General features: G+C 52.4%; 1 protein-coding gene across 1 annotated transcript in view; it reads left to right on the top strand.

The window, feature by feature from the left end:
• LOC119956635 (cytochrome b-c1 complex subunit 2, mitochondrial-like) overlaps positions 1-23,065 on the top strand; it is a 185,365-nt gene that overhangs the window by 126,185 nt on the left and 36,115 nt on the right. Inside the window, exons 8-9 of the mRNA XM_038783975.1 lie at positions 9,721-9,816; positions 14,250-14,449. Coding sequence (XP_038639903.1) covers positions 9,721-9,816; positions 14,250-14,449 — 296 coding nt within the window. The remainder of the gene's footprint in view (positions 1-9,720; positions 9,817-14,249; positions 14,450-23,065) is intronic.

Here is a 23,065-nt window from a genome sequence, read left to right as displayed (position 1 = left end):
GAACCTGACCTTGATATACTTGTGAGGTGTCTAAATACGGCACCTGGCGACTCCGAGCATAATTACATACACAGAGCTGTAGTAGTGTTAAGCACACGGCCTTTAAACGGAGGCGTGTTAATACACTCCAATAAAACGCGTAATACACTCAAGTAAAACGTGCAACATTTAGTGGCGACATCCTGACGGGACGCGGTTACAAGTGGCACCCCCACTCCGTCGAGGACCCTGAAATTTGAATTAGAAATCTGAGTAAAGAAAAAGAAAAGAAATCACAAGTAATCAAGGTGTTCAAACGAATAAACGTAATTCGGAAGTGTGTTTTGTGCATGCGTACTAACAGGGTTGTAAGGAAAACCTGAGAGCATTTTTGTTGCGACAAACTTTCGGGAGTTTTGTGTACGGAACATAGCGTAAGCCTTACCCGTTTCGTGAAACATAACCTCAACACCCCCGTTCCAAATTAAAGTGAGTCAGAGAAAATGGCCATGCAGGCAATGGAACGCCTCATGAATCCAGAACGGTTTGTGGTCGCAGCGACCAGCAGGAGCCGAGTAGGTCAGTGTCCCGTATGGGAGCTGGAACTCCGCAAGTATCTGCAAGGAAAGGGATGGCCCCTTTGGAAAGAGTTCTGTATGAATGAGACAGGTCCCGGAAGTATAGGACATACTTGGTGGGAGAACCTCTCTCAAATTTATAAGAAAAACCTTAGTAAAGCACGCAAGCCGATGGCAATCGTGTCCTGTTTGGCACAATTGCGAGGCACAGAGGAGGTCGTTCAGACGCTCTGGGCAGAATTAGAAGAGAGAAATCGGATGAGCAAAGTGGATGTCAGGGACATCGAGAAAGAGAATATGGAACTTAGAGGGAAGTTGGCAGAGAAAGGTAGAGAGGTGGATGATGCCAAGAGGGCACATCAGTCTTGTCTAGCCCATCTCAGCAGTTCCCAGACCCAGTACGAAAAAGCCTATCAGGACGTGCAACGTGCCGTCCTGATAAGAGAAGAATCAGAGAAGCAGGTAGAGGCTTTGCAGAGGCAATGCTCTGACCTAAAGGCAGCTTTAAGAGCACTCCATGCTGCCACCACAGAACAAAGACAGAGTACAGTGGATCATGCGAAGTGTAGAAAGCAGATTGCGGAACTGCAATCTCTGCTTTCAGTGCAGAATGGGTTTCAAAGTACCTTTGGAACAAAGCTAGATGAGGAGAATGCCCCAGACTGGCAGGAATTAAGTGAGACAGCGCAGCGTTATGTTCAAGGAACATGTGCGCCAGCAGCGCAGCAGAAAAGACAAGCACCCCAACCCCCCACAGATCAGATAGTTACCGCACCAATGAATCCAGTCACCACTCAAAGGAAAGCGACCACAGAAGGCGCACCCGATATCACCTACACCACCCCCTTAACTGTAACCCAACTCAGGGACGCGTGTGAGAAGATCACTCCGTTTCTCCCCACCGCAGACCCCCACCAATTTTTCGCGAAAGTGGAACAGCAGGCAACCATGTACGGCCTGGACGAGAGAGAGCAGGTTAAGCTCACGGTTCTGAGCTTAGACCAGTCTGTTGTAGCAGCCCTCCCCGACCCACAGAACGTTGGAGGAGGCACACTAGAGGAAATGCACACCTCCATTTTAGATGCCATAGGGTATAACCGAGGTGACCCAGTCGAAGGACTTAACAAGTGCCGACAAAAGAAAACCGAGCACCCCACAGCATTTGCAGGAAGGCTGTGGATCCATTTTAACGCAGTTTTCGGCGATTTAAATAGAGCCCATTTGAACCGTGAAAACATGGTTAAATGGACGCGCACCATAATTTCCCATGCAACAGATGCAGGACAGAGTGCTTGCAACAGTTATGACCCCTCAGAAGAGGCCCATAATGAGAAATGGGTCCTGAAAAGATTGTCCCGCGCTTGGGAGCAATCAGTTCAGGGCAGAGGCAAAGTAAAGTCCCCAGAGGAAGCTCAGGCTGCAGCGGACATTCAGGCAGTGAGAGCGCACCAAAACCCTGCATGGGTAAATGAAGGAAAGAGCAGCCCTCCACAGAAGTCACAGGAATGCTACAACTGTGGCCAGTGGGCTAAGGAATGCACCCCAAAGATCGCAGAGAGGCCAGCAGACAGGCACTCTGAATAGACACAAAGCAAAACCGATTCATAGTATCGGGATACAGTCAGAACAGACCAATGTGGACGGAACGGACTGACGGTGTTCGGGCTCCCCCACTTGGGTCTGTGACACTCTTTGGGATCAATCCGGAAGACCGGTAGTCACAGCTAAGGTTAGAGGGAAGCCCATAGAGTTACTTTGGGACACAGGAGGGTCCCGCACCACGATTAATTCCACCACCACGGCACAGGCAGACACGTGGCCGACCACCTCCACCATCACACTTAGCGGTTTCACAGGACACTCGCAGCAGGGACACATTACAGCACCCGTAGCAATCCAGCTAGGGAACATCTCCACCAAACACCCAGTTGTTTTAGTAAATCTTCCCCGTTCAGCAGAACACATACTGGGGATAGATTTTATGAATGCCCATAGCCTGTCGTTCGACCCAGTTAACCAGTGTGTCTGGCGAATGGCAAGATCAGACAGAGCACCCGCTACTCTCACAGTAGGAGAGTACGCTAATCGGATTAGCGCAGTAGGCGACTATTCATTTGACCCGACTACACTAAACACGGACAGACAAGTAAAGGCAGTATTACATAAACACAGGACAGCATTTGCCAGTCACCGGCACGACTGCGGCAGAATGACTGGACAAATTCACGTCACCGGACCTGACCCCCGACCACAGAAACAATACAGATTTCCCCTAGAAGCAGAGGGAGAAATAGAGAAGGTAATAGGTAGCAAGGGGTGCTTAGAACAGTAGCCTCCACCAATAATGCCCCTATTTGGCCAGTGAGAAAGCCCGACGGATCATGGCGTCTGACCATTGATTATCGGGAGCTCAATAAAGTAACCCCAGCAGTAGCCCCCACGGTAGCAACAAGTCCCGAGACCATGCTCAAACAGGGACTCAACTCCAAATTCTTCACGGTATTGGACATTAGCAATGGCTTCTGGTCAATCCCATTGGCAAAGGCGTGCCAGTACAAATTTGCCTTCACTTTCAAAGCACAACAGTATACGTGGACATGCCTCCCACAAGGATTCCACAATTCCCCCTCCATTTTCCACCGACAGCTGGCGAATGGTTTAGAAAAATTTTCCCGCCCCGAATGTCTGGTACAGTATGTGGACGACCTACTACTGCAGACAGACACAAAGGCAGAGCACATTACGCTTCTGGCCGAGCTCCTGGAACTTTTAACCGAGATTGGATGTAAAGTTAACCCAAGAAAGGCCCAGATTTTGGAAAATAAAGTGATGTATTTGGGTACAGTCATCACACACGGCAAACGCGAGATCGAATTCAAAAGAATTGATTCGATTGTCAAATTGCCCCTTCCCCAGAATGTTTCAGCCCTCCGGTCGTTCTTAGGACTGGTTGGTTATTGTCGGAACCACATCGACGGATTCGCGACAAAGGCAGCCCCACTCTCAGACCTCCTTAAGAAAGGAGCCCCCTGGGAATGGCTTCCGCAGCATACAGAGGCTGTGGAGGAGTTAAAGAAAGCCCTTAGCGCAGCACCCGCGCTACAAGTCCCAGACCAACTTTCCCCCTATGCAATAGAGGTAGCGAGCACAGATCTGACCCTCTCGGCCGTGTTACTTCAGGAACGGCACGAGCAGCTAAGACCAGTGGCTTATGCCTTCCGACTTTTAGACCCAGTAGAACAGGGATTTTCAGCCTGCGAGAGGCACCTCCTTGCAGTTTTCTGGGCAGTGCAATACTTCTCCTACATCACCGGACTCAACCCCATCACCATTTTGACCGAGCACACCCCCACACAGTTACTCCTAGACGGTCGACTGAAAGACGGTTCAGTTAGCCAGATTAGGGCAGCTAGGTGGACACAACTTTTACAAGGACGCGACATTACGGTAAAACGGACCCGGACACACACATTTTTAGCCGGCAACCTCCAATATCCAGGACAGCCCCATGAATGTGAAATTGTAGCACCCCTACACAACACAGGACCCTTCATAGCGAAGACACCCCCCAGGAAGATAGGGAACCCAAGACAAAGCCCCCAACACACAGACACGTGTGGCCCACTAAGGATATACGTGGACGGTTCATCCACGGTTTTAGATGGTGAGCGTATCACTGGATGCGGCATCTATGTCGAGGACACGCAGGGTCGCGCACTCGAAGAAATAGCTTTAAAATTGCCAGGTCACTTAGGCGCGCAGGCAGCAGAGCTCGCGGCCATAGCTTATATAGTGGACCACCCCGATTCTTTCCCCAGCCCGGCGGACATATATTCGGACAGTCTATATGTCTGCAACAGTCTAACAGATTTTCTACCCCTGCGGAGGACACGAGGTTTTGTCTCCGCAGACGGGAAACCCCTTCCATCAGCCCCTTTACTCCGCCACATCCTAGACAAAGCAAAGGATAGAACCTTCGGCATTATAAAAGTTAGAAGCCACCATAGGTCATCCCCCCCTGGGAATGTAAAAGCCGACGCACTGGCTAAAGCAGGTTCCAGGCGAGGACACTTTTGGACACCCCCAGCTAGCGCACCAGCTAGCGCCCCTGTGAGTGCAGTTCAAGTCTCACAGACTGACATTAAGGATTTAGCAGAAGCACAGAAACAGGATGAGGATCTCAGGGAGATTTTTAAAGGCAACTTTGTGCCTCAGTATGATAAGTTTAGACACGCTCTGACCACACATGAGGGTGTGATCATCAAGGACCAGCTTTATGTGGTCCCGCAGCAGGACAGAAACCAAATGATTGCCTTGTTCCATGACGGACACGGACATCAAGGAATCGACACGACCACGAGGCACCTCAGGCAGCTCTGTTGGTGGCCAAACCTCAGGACCGATGTAACCCATTACATTGAGAATTGCCTTATTTGCGCCCAGAATAACCCGGAGAGGTATTCCAAAAAGGCACAGCTTCGGCATACTCGACCAGTTAATGGCCCCTGGACAAACCTCCAGATCGACTTTATAGGACCATTGCCCCCTTGTAGGAATGGCTATAAATACGTGCTGGTGGTAATTGATACCTTTACCAAATGGGTAGAGGCATTCCCCTCAAGAACATACAGTTAAGACAGCTGCAAAGATCCTGACCCACCACATCTTCACGAGATGGGGTTTACCTAGAAGTATAGATTCGGACCAGGGTTCTCACTTCACAGGACGTGTCATGAAGAACGTCCTGACCATATTCGGCATCAAACAAAATTTTCATATTGCGTATCACCCACAGTCCAGCGGGATTGTAGAGCGCATGAATCGGACACTAAAATCGACCCTTAGGAAAATGGTTCAAGAGAACAATTCTACATGGGATTCAGTACTCCCATTTGCACTAATGTTTATCCGAAATACGGTTTCCACATCTACAGGTTTCACCCCACACACACTCATGACCGGACGTCCTATGAAAGGTACAGAATTCCTTTTAGGACTGGACATGACTAGCCCCGAAGTGACGGCCCTCACCCATGAGAAAGCTGTTAAAGACCTAGTTGAGACTGTGAGGTCTGCACAGATTGCAGCCGCAGTTCAACTAGGGAAACGGCGCAGACAAAGCACAGCCTGCTTTAATAAGAACGTACACCCCACAGAATTCCAGGTTGGGCAACAGGTAATGCTATCTGTATATAACCCCAGCAGTTTTTTGGCACCAAAATATTCCGGCCCGTATTCAATTTCGGACAAAATTAGCCCCTCAGTTTACAGGATAAAATACCCCAACGGAAAGACTACGTGGTTCCATATTAACCAGCTAAAGGCATATGGAACACAGTCTAACCATGCACACCATGTCCTGCTAGACGCAGCAGAACACCTCGCCCCGCCCACTAGAGACACGTTTCCACCATCCCCCTCACAGATCAGTTCATCATCAAACTCGCCCACTGACCATGACAGACCACGCCCCGAAACGCCCACAAGCTGCCGCAGCAGAGACAGCGATACTGACACTGACTTTGAGGACAGCCACAGCACACAACCCTACAGCCCACACTGCAGCGACTATGACCCCGACTCCAGTGACCCCATGGAAGTCACCTATATCAAATATCCAGACCCACCACCCGACCCCGACTACCCCGACAATGCCCATTCAAGTTTAGACCCAACACTTTGGCACAGGGACAATTCGTACAGACTTGTCCATAATGACGAAAGTGACCCCCGGTCACATAATTACAAAATTGCATGCCTGATCCACACAAGGGTGTGGGATCCGGGAGAGCAGGACGACACGGTGTCTGAATCCCGATACGGCAACCCCTTTGTGACCCTGTTCACAGAGGCAGAGAAAAAGTGAGGGGTCCAGATGATGTAAAATAGGAACCGCTTGAGGGAAGCGATATCCTTTCTGATGGAACCTGCATGTATGTTTTGTTTGTGAGTTTATGTTTGTTTGTTTTAATGTTATTAGTTCAGTTGGAGGTTGGACACCTTTTCAGCCGAAAAGCTTGTGACCACCTCGCACGCACTTTAGCTTGTCCGCCGAAACCTTTGAGAACTTCGGTTCCCAACCCAATGGTTTGATTGGAGATTTTTTCAGCTGTAAGGCTTGTGACCGCCTTACACGCACACTAAGTTTATCTGCAGATATCTCTGAGAACTTCAGTTCACTGTTTTCAGATGTTGGAGCATCTTGGCTCCTCCCTTGTTTTTAGGTGCCCCTCTATTCGGTGAATAGAGGCTGCAAACCCACGGTAAACACATTCTTGCCCGTTTATTCCAGGTTACTCAGGCAGTGGACAAACGGCACTGAGGACCCGCCCTGTCTGAGAACCCACTTTGGTCAGCCAAGCTCGGGTACGGCACAGCACGCCTTACCCGGGGATCCCATTCAAATCTTACCCGTAGCGGCCCATACGCAACCCATTCGACCTTTTGTTTCAAATTTGTTTTCATTTTTCGTTAGGTAGCCCTTAGGCCGCCATCCCACATGCTATTTACATCCAGGAACATTCGGATGGTAAATTAGCAAAGCCTGCGAGACGGCTCGCAGGAGGAAAGTTGTTAGGTGTATTCTGTTCCTAAAATTCGCTTTTGAAAAAAAAAAATGAGGGGAGTCACAGGGTGTGACTTGGCCAGTCATTTTAATGGGTCAATTGGAATTAGAGGACAGATACCCTAACAAGTACGGATATTAAACTGTGTATTGACAGATACTGTGCTTGATCCCATAGCTTTCAAAGGACGAAAGAGGGTTCACAGCAAGGATCGGCCATACAGGAGGAAGAGAAAGAGAACGAAGAGAAGACCATGATGGAAGCCTACCTATTACTGTTAAATGTTGTATTTGTATGTGTGGAAGCAAGGCACGTTTCCCCCACAACCCCCGCCATCAATGTTTCCCTCACACCAACTCCCCCGTGCTCAGCTCTGATCAGCGAAGTTCAGACCTGGTGCACAAAATTTATGACATGGTACTCCATGTCATACGTGATTGAATCACTGCTAGTGATTGCAATCCTCTGCATAATTGTACAGACCCTCAGGTTGAGGAAGTGGAAAAGGAGAGCCTCCCGTTCCTGCCCCTCAACCATCTACGGAGTTCAGTCCCCTATTTTCGGTTTCCACCAATCCCCCCAGCCCCTCAATGAATAAAGCACTATGTTAATAAAGGATACCCATGTATTATATTGTTCTGAACTCAACTGCCGAGTCAGGAAGTGATATGTAATGTGGTGTGAATGGATAAGGTTTTTAGACTGTAATAAAATGTTTAAGGATAAGGATAATAGTTGTGATAGGTAGAGGTTCCCGGTTTTGGTAATGCATGTCCCCTTTGACATAGCGCCAAGTAGAAATGTCAGATAAAAATTTTTTCTTCCCATAGTTAAAAACAGAGTAGACGCCCAGGAATTTGCTGAGGTCAGGGAACCCAAAGAGGGCATCCAGAAGCACTCGAAGCAACGTGCATAGGTGATCCTTCACAATTTTATTGTGAGGATCACAAGGAGGGAATGTAGCCACCTAAGATGGACACTGGGCTACAAAATGGAGAACTGCTAAGGCTGCAGGGAGAAAACAGTCTTAGCAAGGACAAGCAGTTTGCAGAAGGCTAATTAGCATTCTGCACGTACAGAAACCAGTTTATGGCCAGGTGCAGAATCTCAGCTAAAGGTGTAAATGGCAACAACGATTTACATAGTATGAAATGAAATGAAAATGAAAATCGCTTATTGTCACGAGTAGGCTTCAAATGAAGTTACTGTGAAAAGCCCCTAGTCGCCACATTCCGGCGCCTGTCCGGGGAGGCTGTTACGGGAATCGAACCGTGCTGCTGGCCTGCTTGGTCTGCTTTCAAAGCCAGCGATTTAGCATTGTGCTAAACAGCCCCAGTAATGAGGTGATCTAGATCCAGGCCCACACAATAGAAACATTTAGGTTTGAATGGATACTTTGAGTAGACGCCCAGACGAAACGGCACCATAAGTATCCATCACAAAGCACCATAGAGACCGCCCCACCCATCGAGAAGCGACCCTCAGATTGGGGGGTTTGGAAAATATCGATTGGGAGAAGACCCAATCGATATACAGCAGGTAGAGACCGCCCCAAAGAGGCACGGACTTTGGGGGGACCTATAAAAGTAGACCCCGCACATGGTCCGGTCTGTTGTGTTGGCTCCGGCTCTCTGCTGTCTTCATCGCTTTGCTGATACATCGCATCCTGACTCCAGTTCCATCACCAGCCGTTGAGCCACCAGCCATCGAACTGTAAGTTTCACCACAACGATCGCTACGTGAGCCAGACTCGCTAGACCCTGACGACCTTTAACACTCTGAGAGTTGCAGACCAAGAACGGGACGAAGGCCTCGCTCCCTGACCTTGCCTGTTCCTGTTTAGATAAGTATTTTAGTCGTTTAGTTTAGAAGTAACTTAGTCTCTTTAGCGTATGCATGTGTATTTATTATATTTGTTATAATAAATATCAATCGTTTGAACTTACTAATCGGTGTACAGATTTATTACTTTGAACCTGACCTTGATATACTTGTGAGGTGTCTAAATACGGCACCTGGCGACTCCGACCATAATTACATACACAGAGCTGTAGTAGTGTTAAGCACACGGCCTTTAAACGGAGGCGTGTTAATACACTCCAATAAAACGCGTAATACACTCAAGTAAAACGTGCAACAAAGGTTAATGGGGGGATTGTTGGGTTACGGGTATAGGGTGGATACGTGGGTTTGAGTAGGGTGATCATTGCACGGCACAACATCGAGGGCCGAAGGGCCTGTTCTGTGCTGTACTGTTCTATGTTCTATGTACCTGAATCGGTTCTGCTGTCTCTGCACTCTCAATCCAGCCAGGGCTGCGGAATGTTGTGTGTTCTGTGGAATGGACAGTGGCAGCCACACTGGCTGGGTTGGAGATCATTGACAGAACTGCCTGCTGATAGTATCAGTTTTAAATCGGAAACAGTGAGTCTTGGCTGAATGGGCTGGGCGTTTGGCGAGTCTGAGGTGTAAAAGCTCACCCTGCCCAGCCGCTGATGCCTCACCTTGCATCCCACCCCATTTGTCCCATTGATTATCTGCTTCCTTTGAGGGTTTCTCTGTCAATTCCTGTTTGCTGCAGTTCTGTTTTTGTTCAGGTGTGGCTCCCAGCCAGCTGACCAAGGCAGCCCAGGAACTATTTGGTAAGAGGACTGGATACGGACAATCTGCGGCCAAGGCCCTGTATGCTGGAGGTAAGGAGCAGGTTGCAACTGGTGGGTCTATTGGTCACTGAGTGAGGTGATTGGGAATAATCCACTTCCCATGAATCCTGGTGTCAACAGCTGATGCATCTTCCCAGTGTAGGGAGGACATGTGGCAACATTTGGGAATCCAGCCCCTCTTGCTTTTAAAATCCCCATTCCTCATGGGGGACTGTGATTTGATTAATAATTAGACATTCTCATTGTTGTTGTCCTATCCCTCCATGGCCTTGACTCTCGATGTCTGGAAGCTCGTGCAGCTCTCCTGTTTCGGGAACCTTTCACTTCTTCAATCAGGCATCTTGCCGACTTTATTCCTGATTTTCACGTCCCACCATTGGTGGCCTTCCTTGCAGGTGCCTTGACCCTAAACTCTCTCAGTCTCTCCCTGAACCTCTCCACCTCCGAAGGAGGCCATTTGGCCCATTGTGCCTTCATGCTGGCTCTTTCATCGAGACTGGGTTTCAGGTTGAAAGGCCGTCCTTCCTGCTGGCCACACGCAGATGCAGTGTGGTGTTGGAGCTAGGCCGTGTAGTGGTGTAATGGAGATGGTCCCCCTTCATCCTCCACACTCTCCTACCTGAGCCACTGGAGAGGGAGGGGGAGACTTGCCATGGTGGGGGGGGGGGGAGGGGGCACGGTCTGTGCAAGACCCATTCTGATCACAGCAGGCGGCCTCCGAAAGCGGCAAAACAGCCCACGCGATCGACACCCTTTCCCCCACCTTCAACATTCACTCCCTCCACCACTGACACACAGCGGCAGCCGTGTGTACCATCTCCCAAGATGCACTGCAGGAACTCACCAAGGTTCCTTCGGCAGCACCTTCCCAACCCACGACCACTGCCATCTGGAAGGACGAGCAGCAGATACCTGGGAACCCCACCACCTTAAGGTTCCCCTCCAAGTAACTCACCATCCTGACTTGAAAATATATCGGCCGTTCCTTCACTGTCGTTGGGTCAAAATACTGGAGCTCCCTCCCTAACAGCACAGTGGGTGTACCTACACCTCAGGGACTGCAGCGGTTCAAGAAGGCAGCTCACCCCCACCTTCTGAAGGGAAATGAGGGATGGGCAATAAATGCTGGCCTAGCCAGCGACGTCCATATCATGTAAAAAGCTGGCTTCATTGTGTGGTTGGTGAAAGTTTACAAATTGGGTGGCTGCCCAGGATTGAACCATCGGGAAGCGGAGCAATGAAAGCTAGTATAAGCTCAACAAAAGACTGGTTTTCATTGTCCCTGTCCCTCCCTCCATTTGGACCTCGATCCGTGGCATTAAAATTAGGAGAAATTGCAAAGAAAGGTGCTTGAAATCAGGATGGGATTTAACTGGAGGGGTGGGACTGGCTGAGAGATCAGTTTTCCATTCCACACAATATCCCTCTGCCTTTGTGTCACTGGGCAGTGAAACCAGTATTTCCCCTGCTGACAGGCAGCTGTGGGTGGAGTTAACCACAGTGTTGTGATTGAGGGAGGGATTTGTCAGCGCTCCCTGCTGTTCCGGCAGTAGGGCTTTGTCCGGATCCCTGCTACTTTTGGCATCCACAAGGGTGGAGTTGAGCCATAAGGGGCATTCATTCACCAATCTCTGCCGGTCTCAGCCAGGGGGAGGATAGGTGTTCTTCAATCAACCTCAGAACCCCTGGGCCCCGGTGCTAGAGACAGTCACCCATGGTCCCCAATCCAGTTACACCACTCATTGACAGTGCTGTGTCTCTGGGTGGCTGCTGGGCCAAGTCGTGATCTGACTCAACCGTGATGCTCCTGCAGTTGAATAGCTGGCCAATGTTGACTGTTGAAACTCACACATGAAGAATGGTCCCTCCAAAGAGGTGCTGGAACCCATCCCCTGCACAACTCACTGTGCCCCTCGCTCGTCCCCACCAACCAGGAGCGAGAGTAGCAGGGTAGTTGTTATGGGGGACTTTAACTTTCCAAATATTGACTGGAAATACTATAGTTCGAGTACTATAGATAGGGTCAGTTTTTGTGCAGTGCGTGCAGGAGGGTTTCCTGACACAGTATGTAGACAGGCCAACAAGGGGCGAGGCCACATTGGATTTGGTACTGGGTAATGAACCCGGCCAGGTGTTACATTTAGATGTAGGTGAGCACTTTGGTGATAGTGATCACAATTCGGTTATGTTTACTTTAGCAATGGGCAGGGATAGGTATATACCGCAAGGCAAGAATTATAGCTGGGGGAAAGGCAATTATGATGCTATTCGGCAAGATTTAGGATGTATAGGATGGGGAAGGAAACTGCAGGGGATGGGTACAATCGAAATGTGGAGCTTTTTCAAGGAACAGCTACTGCGTGTCCTTGATAAGTATGAACCTGTCAGGCAGGGAGGAAGTTGTCGAGCAAGGGAACCGTGGTTTACTAAGGAAGTTGAAGCACTTGTCAAGAGGAAGAAGAAGGCTTATGTTAGGATGAGACATGAAGGCTCAGTTAGGGCACTTGAGAGTTACAGGTTAGCCAGGAAGGACCTAAAGGGAGAGTTAAGAAGAGCGAGGAGAGGACACGAAAAGTTGTTGGCAGATAGGATCAAGGAAAACCCTAAGGCTTTCTATAGGTATATCAGGAACAAAAGAATGACTAGAGTAAGATTAGGGCCAATCAAGGATAGTAGTGGAAAGTTGTGTGTGGAATCAGAGGAGATAGGGGAAGCGTTAAATGGATATTTTTCGCCAGTGTTCACACTGGAGAAAGACAATGTTGTCGAGGAGAATACTCGGGTTCAGTCGACCAGGCTAGATGGAATTGAGGTTCACAAGGAGGAGGTGTTAGCAATTTTGGAAAATGTAAAAATAGATGTCCCCTGGGACAGATGGGATTTATCCTAGGATTCTCTGGGAAGCCAGGGAGGAGATTGCAGAGCCTTTGTCCTTGATCTTTATGTCGTCTTTGTCGACAGGAATAGTGCCGGAAGACTGGAGGATAGCAAATGTTGTCCCCTTGCTCAAGAAGGGGAGTAGAGACAACCCTGGTAATTATAGACCTGTGAGCCTTACTTCGGTTGTGGGTAAAATGTTGGAAAAGGTTATAAGAGATAGGGTTTATAATCATCTTGAAAAGAACAAGTTGATTAGCGATAGTCAATACGGTTTTGTGAAGGGTAGGTCATGCCTCACAAACCTTATTGAGTTTTTTGAGAAGGTGACCAAACAGGTGGATGAGGGTAAAGGGGTTGATGTGGTGTATATGGATTTCAGTAAGGCATTTGATAAGGATGCAGAAAATAAGGAAGTATGGGATTGAAGGTGATTTAGCGGTTTGGATCAGTAATTGGCTAGCTGAAAGAAGACAGAGGGTGGTGGTTGATGGCAAATGTTCATCCTGGAGTTCAGTTACTAGTGGTGTACCGCAAGGATCTGTTTTGGGGCTACTGCTGTTTGTCATTTTTATAAATGACCTGGAAGAGTGTGTAGAAGGATGGGTTAGTAAATTTGCAGATGACACGAAGGTCGGTGGAGTTGTGGATAGTGCTGAAGGATGTTATAGGATACAGAGGGACATAGATAAGCTGCAGAGCTGGGCTGAGAGGTGGCAGATGGAGTTTAATGCGGAAAAGTGTGAGGTGGTTCACTTTGGAAGGAGTAACAGGAATGCAGAGTACTGGGCTAATGGCAAGATTCTTGGTAGTGTAGATGAACAGAGAGATCTCGGCATCCAGGTACATAAATCCCTGAAAGTTGCCACCCAGGTTAATAGGGCTGTTAAGAAGGCAGTGTGCTAGCCTTTATCATTAGGGGGATTGAGTTTCGGAGCCACAAGGTCATGCTGCAGCTGTACATAACTCTGGTGCAGCCGCTCCTGGAGTACTGCGTGCAGTTCTGGTCACCACATTATAGGAAGGATGTGGAAGCTTTGGAAAGGGTTCAGAGGAGATTTACTAGGATGTTGCCTGGTATGGAGGGAAGGTCTTACGAGGAAAGGCTCAGGGACTTGAGGTTGTTTTTGTTAGAGAGAAGGCTGAGAGGTGACTTAATAGAGACATATAAGATAGGCAGAGGGTTAGATAGGGTGGACAATGAGAGTCTCTTTCCTCGGATGGTGTGACCAACACGAGGGGACATAGCTTTAAATTGAGGGGTGATAGATATAGGACAGATGTCAGAGGCAGTTTCTTTACTCAGAGAGTAGTAGGGGTGTGGAACGCCCTGCCTGCAACAGTAGTAGACTCCGCAACTTTAAGGGCATTTAAGTGGTCACTGGATAGACATATGGATGAAAATGGAATAGTGTAGGTCAGATAGGCTTCAGATGGTTTCACGGGTCGTCGCAACATCGAGGGCCGAAGGGCCCGTACTGCGCTGTAATGTTCTATGTTCTATGTAACCAGCAAAATTGCCCATTCACGCTGTTCAGAACAGAATGGAAATGGCGGCAAGTATTCACTTTCATTTCTCTTTCTAGGTGAGCACCGTGATCCGAACTGCGAGCGGCTGGTTCACGCAGCCGTGGTCAGCGAGGGTGCAGCCCTCAGTGCGCCAGAATCACTGCCGTTTACGGTGCTGCAACATGTCCTGGGCGTGGGGGCACACGTCAAGAGAGGGAGTGACATCACCAGCACACTAACCAGGGCTGTCAGCAAGGCAACAGCCCAGCCCTTCACTGTAAGTCAAATCAATCTCCCTGCACCGTCATTAATACTCCAATCGGCCCGCTCCATACACCTTGGTTAGTATTTATCAATGGACTTGCAGTTGCACCATCATATTTCCCATTCAATCACTCCTTTCTACCTTCACAGATAGGAATTAAACCGGAGGGAACACCCAGCATCGACCTAGGCATCGCGAACGACAACAGCAAACCCAGCCCTATCAACTCTGAAAAGTCCTCCTTACTTGTGGTACTCACCACTGATGTATATATTAGATGATTTGTGGTAAGGCCCTGTACTACAGGTACATGGGTATTTCCCTGCCTACTGGCTCCGCCCAGTAAGCAGAGTATAAATGTGTGTGCTCTCTGTACAGGAGCCATTTCGCCAGCTGCTGTGGGAGGCTACACATCTTAGTGTAATAAAGCCTCGATTGCATCCAACTCACGTCTTTGTGCAATTGATCGTGCATCAATTTAATACACTAAAGTTTTCAGAAGATGGACCTCTGCATCAAGCCGGATTGCCTGCAGCTGGATCCGCAATCAGGCAAAGCCAAAAAGGACTTTAAATATTGGCTAGCCTGTTTCGAAGCTTACATCAGGTCTGCACCAGACCCTATCCCAGAAGCTCAGAAGATTCAGATCCTCTACACGCGGCTGAGCTCCAACGTCTTTCCGCTTATCCAGGACGCGCCGAACTACGACGACGCCATGGCGCTACTGAAAGAAAACTACGCTCAGCGGACTAACACGCTTTACGCCAGACACATCCTCTCCACTCGTCGTCAACTCCCTGGTGAGTTAGTAGAAGATTTCTGGCGTGCTCTAATTCCCCTTGTCAGAGACTGTGACTGTCAGGCCGTCACGGCCATGGAACACTTGCTTATGAGGGACACTTTTGTTACGGGGATAAGGTCAGATTACATCCACCAATGCCTCTTAGAAGGGGCCAAGCTCAATCTCGCGGCAACCAAAAAGCTTGCGCTCTCACTGACGATCGCCTCGCGCAACATCCAGACCGACAACCCCGGCCGAGCGGCCCCCTCCTACGCATCGTGGACTCCGCAGATGGCCTCCCCAGCAGGGACCCCACTCGGCCAACCCAACGCCTGAGCCGCACGCCGGCCGACCAACCCCGGGGGCCCCAAATATTACTTCTGTGGGCAGCCAGAACACCTCCGACGACGCTGCCTGGCCTGGAGCACCCTTTGTAAGGCCTCCGGCAAGAAGGGGCACTTTGCTGCGGTGTGCCAGGCCCGCTCAGTCGCCGCTATTGTTCCAACCCCCCCCCCCCCCCCCATCGTACGTCCAGTGGGCGCCGCCATCTTCCCCTCCTCGGACCACGTGCGGCTCGTGGGCGCCGCCATCTTGTTCAACCCCCACCACATGCGGCCCATGGGCGCCACCATCTTGTCTTCCCCACGACACGTGCGGTCCTTGGGTGCCGCCATCGTATCAGGACCCATGCCCCCCGGGCACCCCATCGCCTTCCACCATCGACGACCAGCCGCGTCTTGCCTCGGTCACGATTGACCAGTCTCGCCCACACAACCTAGCAACCGCCTCTACAAACGTGAAAATCGTTGGGCACGAGATCTCCTGTCTACTGGACTCCGGGACCACCGAGAGCTTCATTCATCCCAGTACGGTAAGGCGTGCTCCCTCGCGGTACACCCCGCCAATCAGAGAATCTCCCTGGCCTCTGGGTCCCACTCCGTGGCGATCCGGCGATCGCCACTCTCACTGTCCAGGGCGTGGAGTTTACTGGTTTCCGCCTCTACGTTCTCCCCAACCTCTGCGCTGCCTTACTACTCGACCTGGACTTCCAGTGCAACCTCCAGAGCCGAACATTGAAATTCGGTGGGCCCCTACCACCGTCACTGTGTGCGGCCTCGCGATCCTAAAGGTCGACCCACCTTCCCTATTTGCAAACTTAACCCCAGATTGCAAATCCGTGGCCACCAGGAGCAGACGGTACAGCGCCCAGGACCGAAGTCCAGCGACTACTCCGGGAAGGCATCATCGAGGCCAGCAACAGCCCCTGGAGAGCCAAGTGGTAGTGGTGAAAACTGGGGAGAAACACAGAATGGTTGTGGACTACAGCCAGACCATCAATAGGTACACGCAGCTCGACGCGTACCCCCTCCCACGCATATCTGATATCATAGAATTTACAGTGCAGAAGGAGGCTATAGAACATAGAACAGTACAGCACAGAACAGGCCCTTCGGCCCTCGATGTTGTGCCGAGCAATGATCACCCCACTCAAACCCACGTATCCACCCTATACCCGTAACCCAACAACTCCCCCCCTTAACCTTACTATTAGGACACTACGGGCAATTTAGCATGGCCAATCCACCTAACCTGCACCTCTTTGGACTGTGGGAGGAAACCAGAGCACCCGGAGGAAACCCACGCACACACGGGGAGGATGTGCAGACTCCACACAGACAGTGACCCAAGCCGGAATCGAACCTGGGACCCTGGAGCTGTGAAGCAATTATGCTATCCACAATGTTACCGTGCTGCCCCTGGCCAATATGGTCAATCAGATTGCACAGTACCGGGTCTTCTCAACTGTGGACCTAAAATCCGCCTACCACCAGCTCCCCATCCATAAGGCACACCGCCCATACACTGCCTTCGAGGCAGATGGCCGCCTTTACTACTTTCTCAGGGTTCCCTTCGGCGTCACCAACGGGGTCTCGGTTTTCCAACGGAAAATGGACCGAATGGGCTGCGGGCCACCTTCCCATACCTTGACAAATGTCACAATCTGCGGCCACGACCAGCAGGACTATGACTCCAACCTTGCCAAATTTCTCCGCACCGCCACTCTCCTCAACCTAACTTACAACAAGGAGAAGTGTCTGTTCAGCACGAACCGCTTAGCCATCCTTGGCTATGTGGTCCAGAATGGAGTTCTGGACCCCGTTCCCGACCGCATGCGCCCCCTCATGGAACGCCCCCTCCCCCACTGCCCCAAGGCCCTCAAACGTTGCCAGGGGTTCTTTTCTTACTACGCCCAGTGGGTCCCAAATTATGCGGACAAGGCCCGCCCACTCATCTAATCTACTCTTTTTCCCCTAAGGCTGAGGCTCACCAGGCCACCGACATCGGCAAGGCCGCGATGCATGCAGTCGACGGGATGTTACCATTTCAAGTTGAGAGCGACGCATCAGATGTCACCCTAGCCGCCACCCTCAACCATGCAGGCAGGCCCGTGGCATTCTTTTCACGAACCCTTCATGCCTCCGAAATTCGGCACTCCTCCGTCGAAAAAGAGGCCCAGGCGATCGTTGAAGCTCTGCGGCATTGGAGGCATTACCTGGCCAGCAGGAGATTCACTCTCCTCACTGACCAACGGTCGGTAGCTTTCATGTTTAACAACACACAGCAGGGCAAGATCAAAAACGATAAAATCTTGAGGTGGAGGATCGAGCTCTCCACCTACAACAACAAGATTTTGTATCGCCCCGGTAAGCTCAACGAGCCCTCCGATGCCCTATCCCGAGGTACATGTGCTAGCGCACAGGTGGACCAACTCCGGACTCTGCACGACAATCTTTGTCACCCAGGAGTCACACGTTTGTACCACTTCATCAAGGCCCGCAATCTGCCCTACTCCATCGAGGAAGTTAGGGCAATCACCAGAGACTGCCAGAGTGCGGAGTGCAAACCGCACTTCTACCAGCCAGACGGTGCATTCCTGGTGAAGGCCTCCTGCCCTTTGAACGCCTCAGCGTGGACTTCAAAGGACTCCTCCCCTCCACCGACCGTAACACATACTTCATCAGTGTGGTCAATGAGTACTCCAGATTCCCCTTCGCCGTCCCATGCCCCGACATGACGTCTGCCACCATCATCAAAGCCCTCAACACCATCTTTGCTCTGTTCGGCTTCCCCGCCTACGTCCACAGCGACAGGGGATCCTCATTCATGAGTGATGAGCTGCGTCAGTTCACGCTCAACAAGGGTATTGCCTTGAGCAGGACGACCAGCTATAACCCCAGGGGAAACGGGCAGGTGGAGAGGGAGAATGGGACGGTCTGGAGGGCCATCCAGCTGGCCCTACGGCCCAGGAACCTTCCAGCCTCCCGCTGGCAGGAGGTCCTCCCCGACGCACTGCACTCCATTCGGTCGCTCCTATGCACTGCGACTGATAACACACCCCATGAACGTCTCTTTGCCTTCCCCAGTAAGTCCACCTCCGTGGTGTGGCTCCCGACTTGGCTTGCAGCTCCAGGATCCGTACTCCTCTGTAAGCACGTACAACTCCACAAGGCGGACCCGTTGGTTGAAAGGGTACAGCTACTCCACACCAACCCACAGTACGCCTACGTAGCATATCCCGACGGCCACCAAGATTCTGGGCGCGATTCTCCGCTCCCGGGAAAAATCGTGAAGCCCGTAGTGAACTCGGCCGAGTTTCACGATGGCCTCAGAGCCCGCTCCTCTCACCGAATTCACCCCCACCCGGGGGGCTAGGAGCGGCGCTCCATTATTCTCGGCCGCCGGGCCTTGACGCTTGTGTGAAGGCGGCGCGCCGAGAATGACGTGACGGCGACGCCTATGTGACGTCAGCCGCACATGCGCAGGTTGACCGGCTCCGACCCGCGCATACGTGGCTGACGTCACGACTGCTGACAGCTCGAACCCGCGCATGCGCGGTGGCCGTCTTTCCCCTCAGCCACCCTGCAAGACTTGGTGGCTTGATCTTGCGGGGCGGCGGAGGGGAAATAATGTGTCCGATTGAGACGCCGGCCCGACGATCGGTGGGCACCGATCGCGGGCCTGTCCCCTCCCGAGCACAGTCGTGGTGCTCATTCCCTACCAGGCCCCCTACAAGCCCCAAAACGGGCATCACGGCGATTTCACGAAGGCAGCGACCAGCTGTGGTTGCTGCCGTCGTGAAACGGTCGCGAACGGCCGCTTGGCCCATCCGGGTCGGAGAATCGGCGGTCGCCGTGAAAAACGGCGAGCGGCGATTCTTACGAGCGGATAGTGGGAGAATCGCGGGGGGCGCCAGGGGGTCGTGAAATTAGTCGGGGGGCCCTCCCGCGATTCTCCCACCCGGCGTGGGGAACGGAGAATAGCGCCCACTGTCTCCCTCAGGGACCTGGCACCAGCAGGTTCCACACACACACACCCTTCTGGCCCGGCGCCACCCTTCCTTCCCCGGCGCACCCAGCCGCAACTCCCGCCCTAGGACAATCCGTCCTCCCGCTGCCCACGCCCAAGGATGACGAGGATTTCGGCACACTCCCGGAGTCACCTCGGGAAGACCGACACCGGAATCACCGCCACCGCTGCGGCGCTCCCAGCGGCAGATCAAGGCTCCGGACCGACTGAACCTGTAATTTGATCGGGACTCTTGAAACATCATCCTTCTGTATAATTCTCCACCACCCCGCTGGACACAATTTTTTTCTCTCTCTGTATTTAGAAACATGTACTTGTATATAGGCAGGGATTCTCCCCTACCCAGCGAGGGGAGGGGGGGGGGGGTCCCAGCGGGACGGAGTGGCGTGAACCACTCCAGCACGGGCCGCCCCAAAGTTGCGGAATTCTCCACACCTTTAGGGGCTAGGCCTGCGCCGGAGTGGTTTCCGCTCCGCCGGCCGGCGCGAACGGCCTTTGGCGCCCCGCCAGCCAGGGCCGGAAGGCCTTCGCCGGCCGGCGGAAGTCTGCGCATGCGCAGGTGCGTCAGCAGCTGCTGACGTCATACCGGCGCATGCGCAGGGGAGGGGGTCTCTTCCGCCCCCACCATGGTGAAAGCCATGGCGGGGCGGAAGAAAAAGAGTGCCCCCACGACACAGGCCCGCCCGCCGATCATTGGGCCCCAATCGCGGGCCAGGCCACCGTGGGGGCACCCCCTAGGGCCAGATCGCCCTGCGCCCCCCCCCCCCAGGACCCAAGCGCCCGCCCGCGCCGCCAATCCCGCCGGCACCAGGCGTGCTTTGATTCCCGCCGGCGGGAACAGCCTGTCAGCAGCGGGACTTCGGCCCATCGCGGGCCAGAGAATCACCGCGGGAGGCCCACCGACCAGCGCAGCGTGATACCCGGCCCCACCGATTCCCGGGTGGCGGAGAATTCGGGCCATGGCGGGGGCGGGATTGACGCCGGCCCTGGCCAATTCTCCGACCTCCTGGGGGGTCGGAGAATTTCACCCACAGTTCTCCACCATCCCTGTCGGACTCAATTTTAACGGGGGGTGAATGTGGTAGTCACCACTGATTTATATATTAGGTGAATTATGGTAAGGCCCTGTACTACAGGTACAGGGGTAGTTCCCTGTCTGCTGGCTCCGCCCAGTAGGCAGAGTATAAATCTGTGTGCTCCCTGGACAGGAGCCATTTCGCCAGCTGCTGTAGGAGGCCACTCACCTTAGTGTATTAAAGTCTCGATTGCATCCAACTCTCGACTTTGTTCAATTGATCGTGCATCATTACTAACAACTGGGGCTTGTGCCAAAGTTGGGAGAGCTGTCTCACAGACTAGTCCAGCAACAGCCTGTCATAGTCATACTCACAGGAATCATACCTGACAGACAATGTCCCAAATATCACCAACACCGTTCCTGGGTAGTCCTGTCTCCCCGGCAGGGTTGGCGGGCAGGACAGTGGTATACAGTCGGAAGGGACTGCCCTGGGAGTCCTCAACATCGACTGTGGACACCATGAAGTCTCATGGACGAAGAAACCTGCAGCTAATTACCACGTATGCCCCCCCCCCCCCCCCCCCCCTCAGCTGATGAATCAGTGCTGCTCCATGTTGAATACCACCTGGAGGAAGCACTGAGGTTGGCACGGGAACAGAATGGGTGGGGGACTTCAATGTCCATAACCAAGAGTGACTTGATTGTACCACCACAGACCAAGCTGGCCGGGCCCTGAAGGACATAGCTGCTAGACTGGGACTGCAGTGGGAGGTGAAGGAACCAACAAGAGGGATAAACATACCTGGCACCATCCTCACCAACCTGCCTGCTGAAGATACATCGCCCATGGCAGTATCGGTAGGATTGACTACCGCACAGTTGTCAGGACCATTCCTGTTGGATTCCCTTATTTCCCACTTCATTATGACATAACTTTGATGCAATAATGTTCAATGGACATAAACCTTTAATTCCAGAATTTGGAAGTCCAAAGTTGTGGAATATTACACCGTGCTATTGGAGATTTAGCTGCTGAACTGCAGAACAGACTTTCTGGCACCCGGGAGTTCGGAGGGATTCAGTTCGATTGGTTGGCTGGTGACCAATGGATTGGCCAAGGACCCTATTCTGCCTGACGATAGGCAGCGATTGGGTTCACCCACCTGGAGGTTTTCAGAGGACCCAGGAAGAGGCGAGAAAGCTCCTGGACACTGTGATTTTCTCTCTCTTTCCAGAAATGCTTCCTGCCTGCTGTTTGTTAGACTGCAAAAAAATCCTGAGATCCTGATAAATCCACAGTGAGAACCATTACAGACTGAAAGCAAATACCTTATCCAACTGGATGCACAGTAGCACAGTGGATAGCACTGTGGCCTCACAGCCTCAGGGTCCCATGTTCGATTCCGGCCCCAGGTCGCTGTCCGTGTGGAGTCTGCATGTTCTCCCCATGTCTGCGTAGGTTTCCTCCGGGTGCTCCAGTTTCCTCCCACAGTCCAAAGATGTGCAGGTTAGGTGGATTGCCCACGATAAATTGCCCCTCATGTTTTTACGGAGATAGGGTGGAGGTTGGGCCAAGGTAGGGTACTCCTCCAGAGGACCGGTGCAGATTCGATGGGCCAAATGGCCGCCTTCAGCATGTCGGGATTCTATGGAGGTAGAGACTGAAGAAAGATCCAACTGGAAGATGTCCATCAGACACTCTTAGGGCGTGATTCTCCGCTCCCCACGCTGGGTGGGAGAATCACGGGCGGGCCGGGCGACGCACGACATGCCGCCCTGGCACCCCCCGCGATTCTCCCATCCCCCGCTCGGATGAATCGCCGCTCGCCGTTTTACCGGCGATTCTCCAGCCCGGATGGGCCGAGCGGCCTGACGTTCCCGACCGGTTCATGACGGCGGCAACCACACCTGGTTGCTGCCGTCATGAACATGGCGCCAAAGTTTTGTTTGTGGCTTGTGGGGGGCGGAGAGGGGAGTGAGCACTACTCGGGAGGGGACTGGCCCGCGATCGGTGCCCACCGATCGTTGGGCCGTCGTCTCCAAGAGACGCACTCTTTCCCCTCCGCCGCCCCGCAAGTGCAAGCCGCCACGTCTTGCGGGGCAGCGGAGGGGAAGACGGCAACCGCGAATGTGCGGGTTGGAGCCGGTCATCCTGCGCATGCGCGGCTGACGTCACTTAGGGGCCGCCGTCGCGTCATTCTCGGCGCGCCGCCTTGACGCAAGCGTCAACGCCCGGCGGCCGAGATTTACGGAGCGCCGCTCCTAGCCCCCTCGTGGAGGTCGTCGTGAACTCGGCCGAGGTTCACGACGGCCTCGGGGCCCGCTCGCCGCACCTAATTCACCCCCACCCGGGGGGCTAGGAGCGGGCCTCCGTGTTTCCCGGCTGCGACCTCGTCGCGCCGGAAATGACGCGCAAAACGGCGCATTTGTGAGGTCATTCGCGCATGCGCGGGTTGCCGGT

This window comes from Scyliorhinus canicula, chromosome 23, assembly GCF_902713615.1.
Source record: "Scyliorhinus canicula chromosome 23, sScyCan1.1, whole genome shotgun sequence".
NCBI lineage: Eukaryota > Metazoa > Chordata > Chondrichthyes > Carcharhiniformes > Scyliorhinidae > Scyliorhinus > Scyliorhinus canicula.
This window is presented reverse-complemented; position numbering and strand designations above follow the sequence as displayed.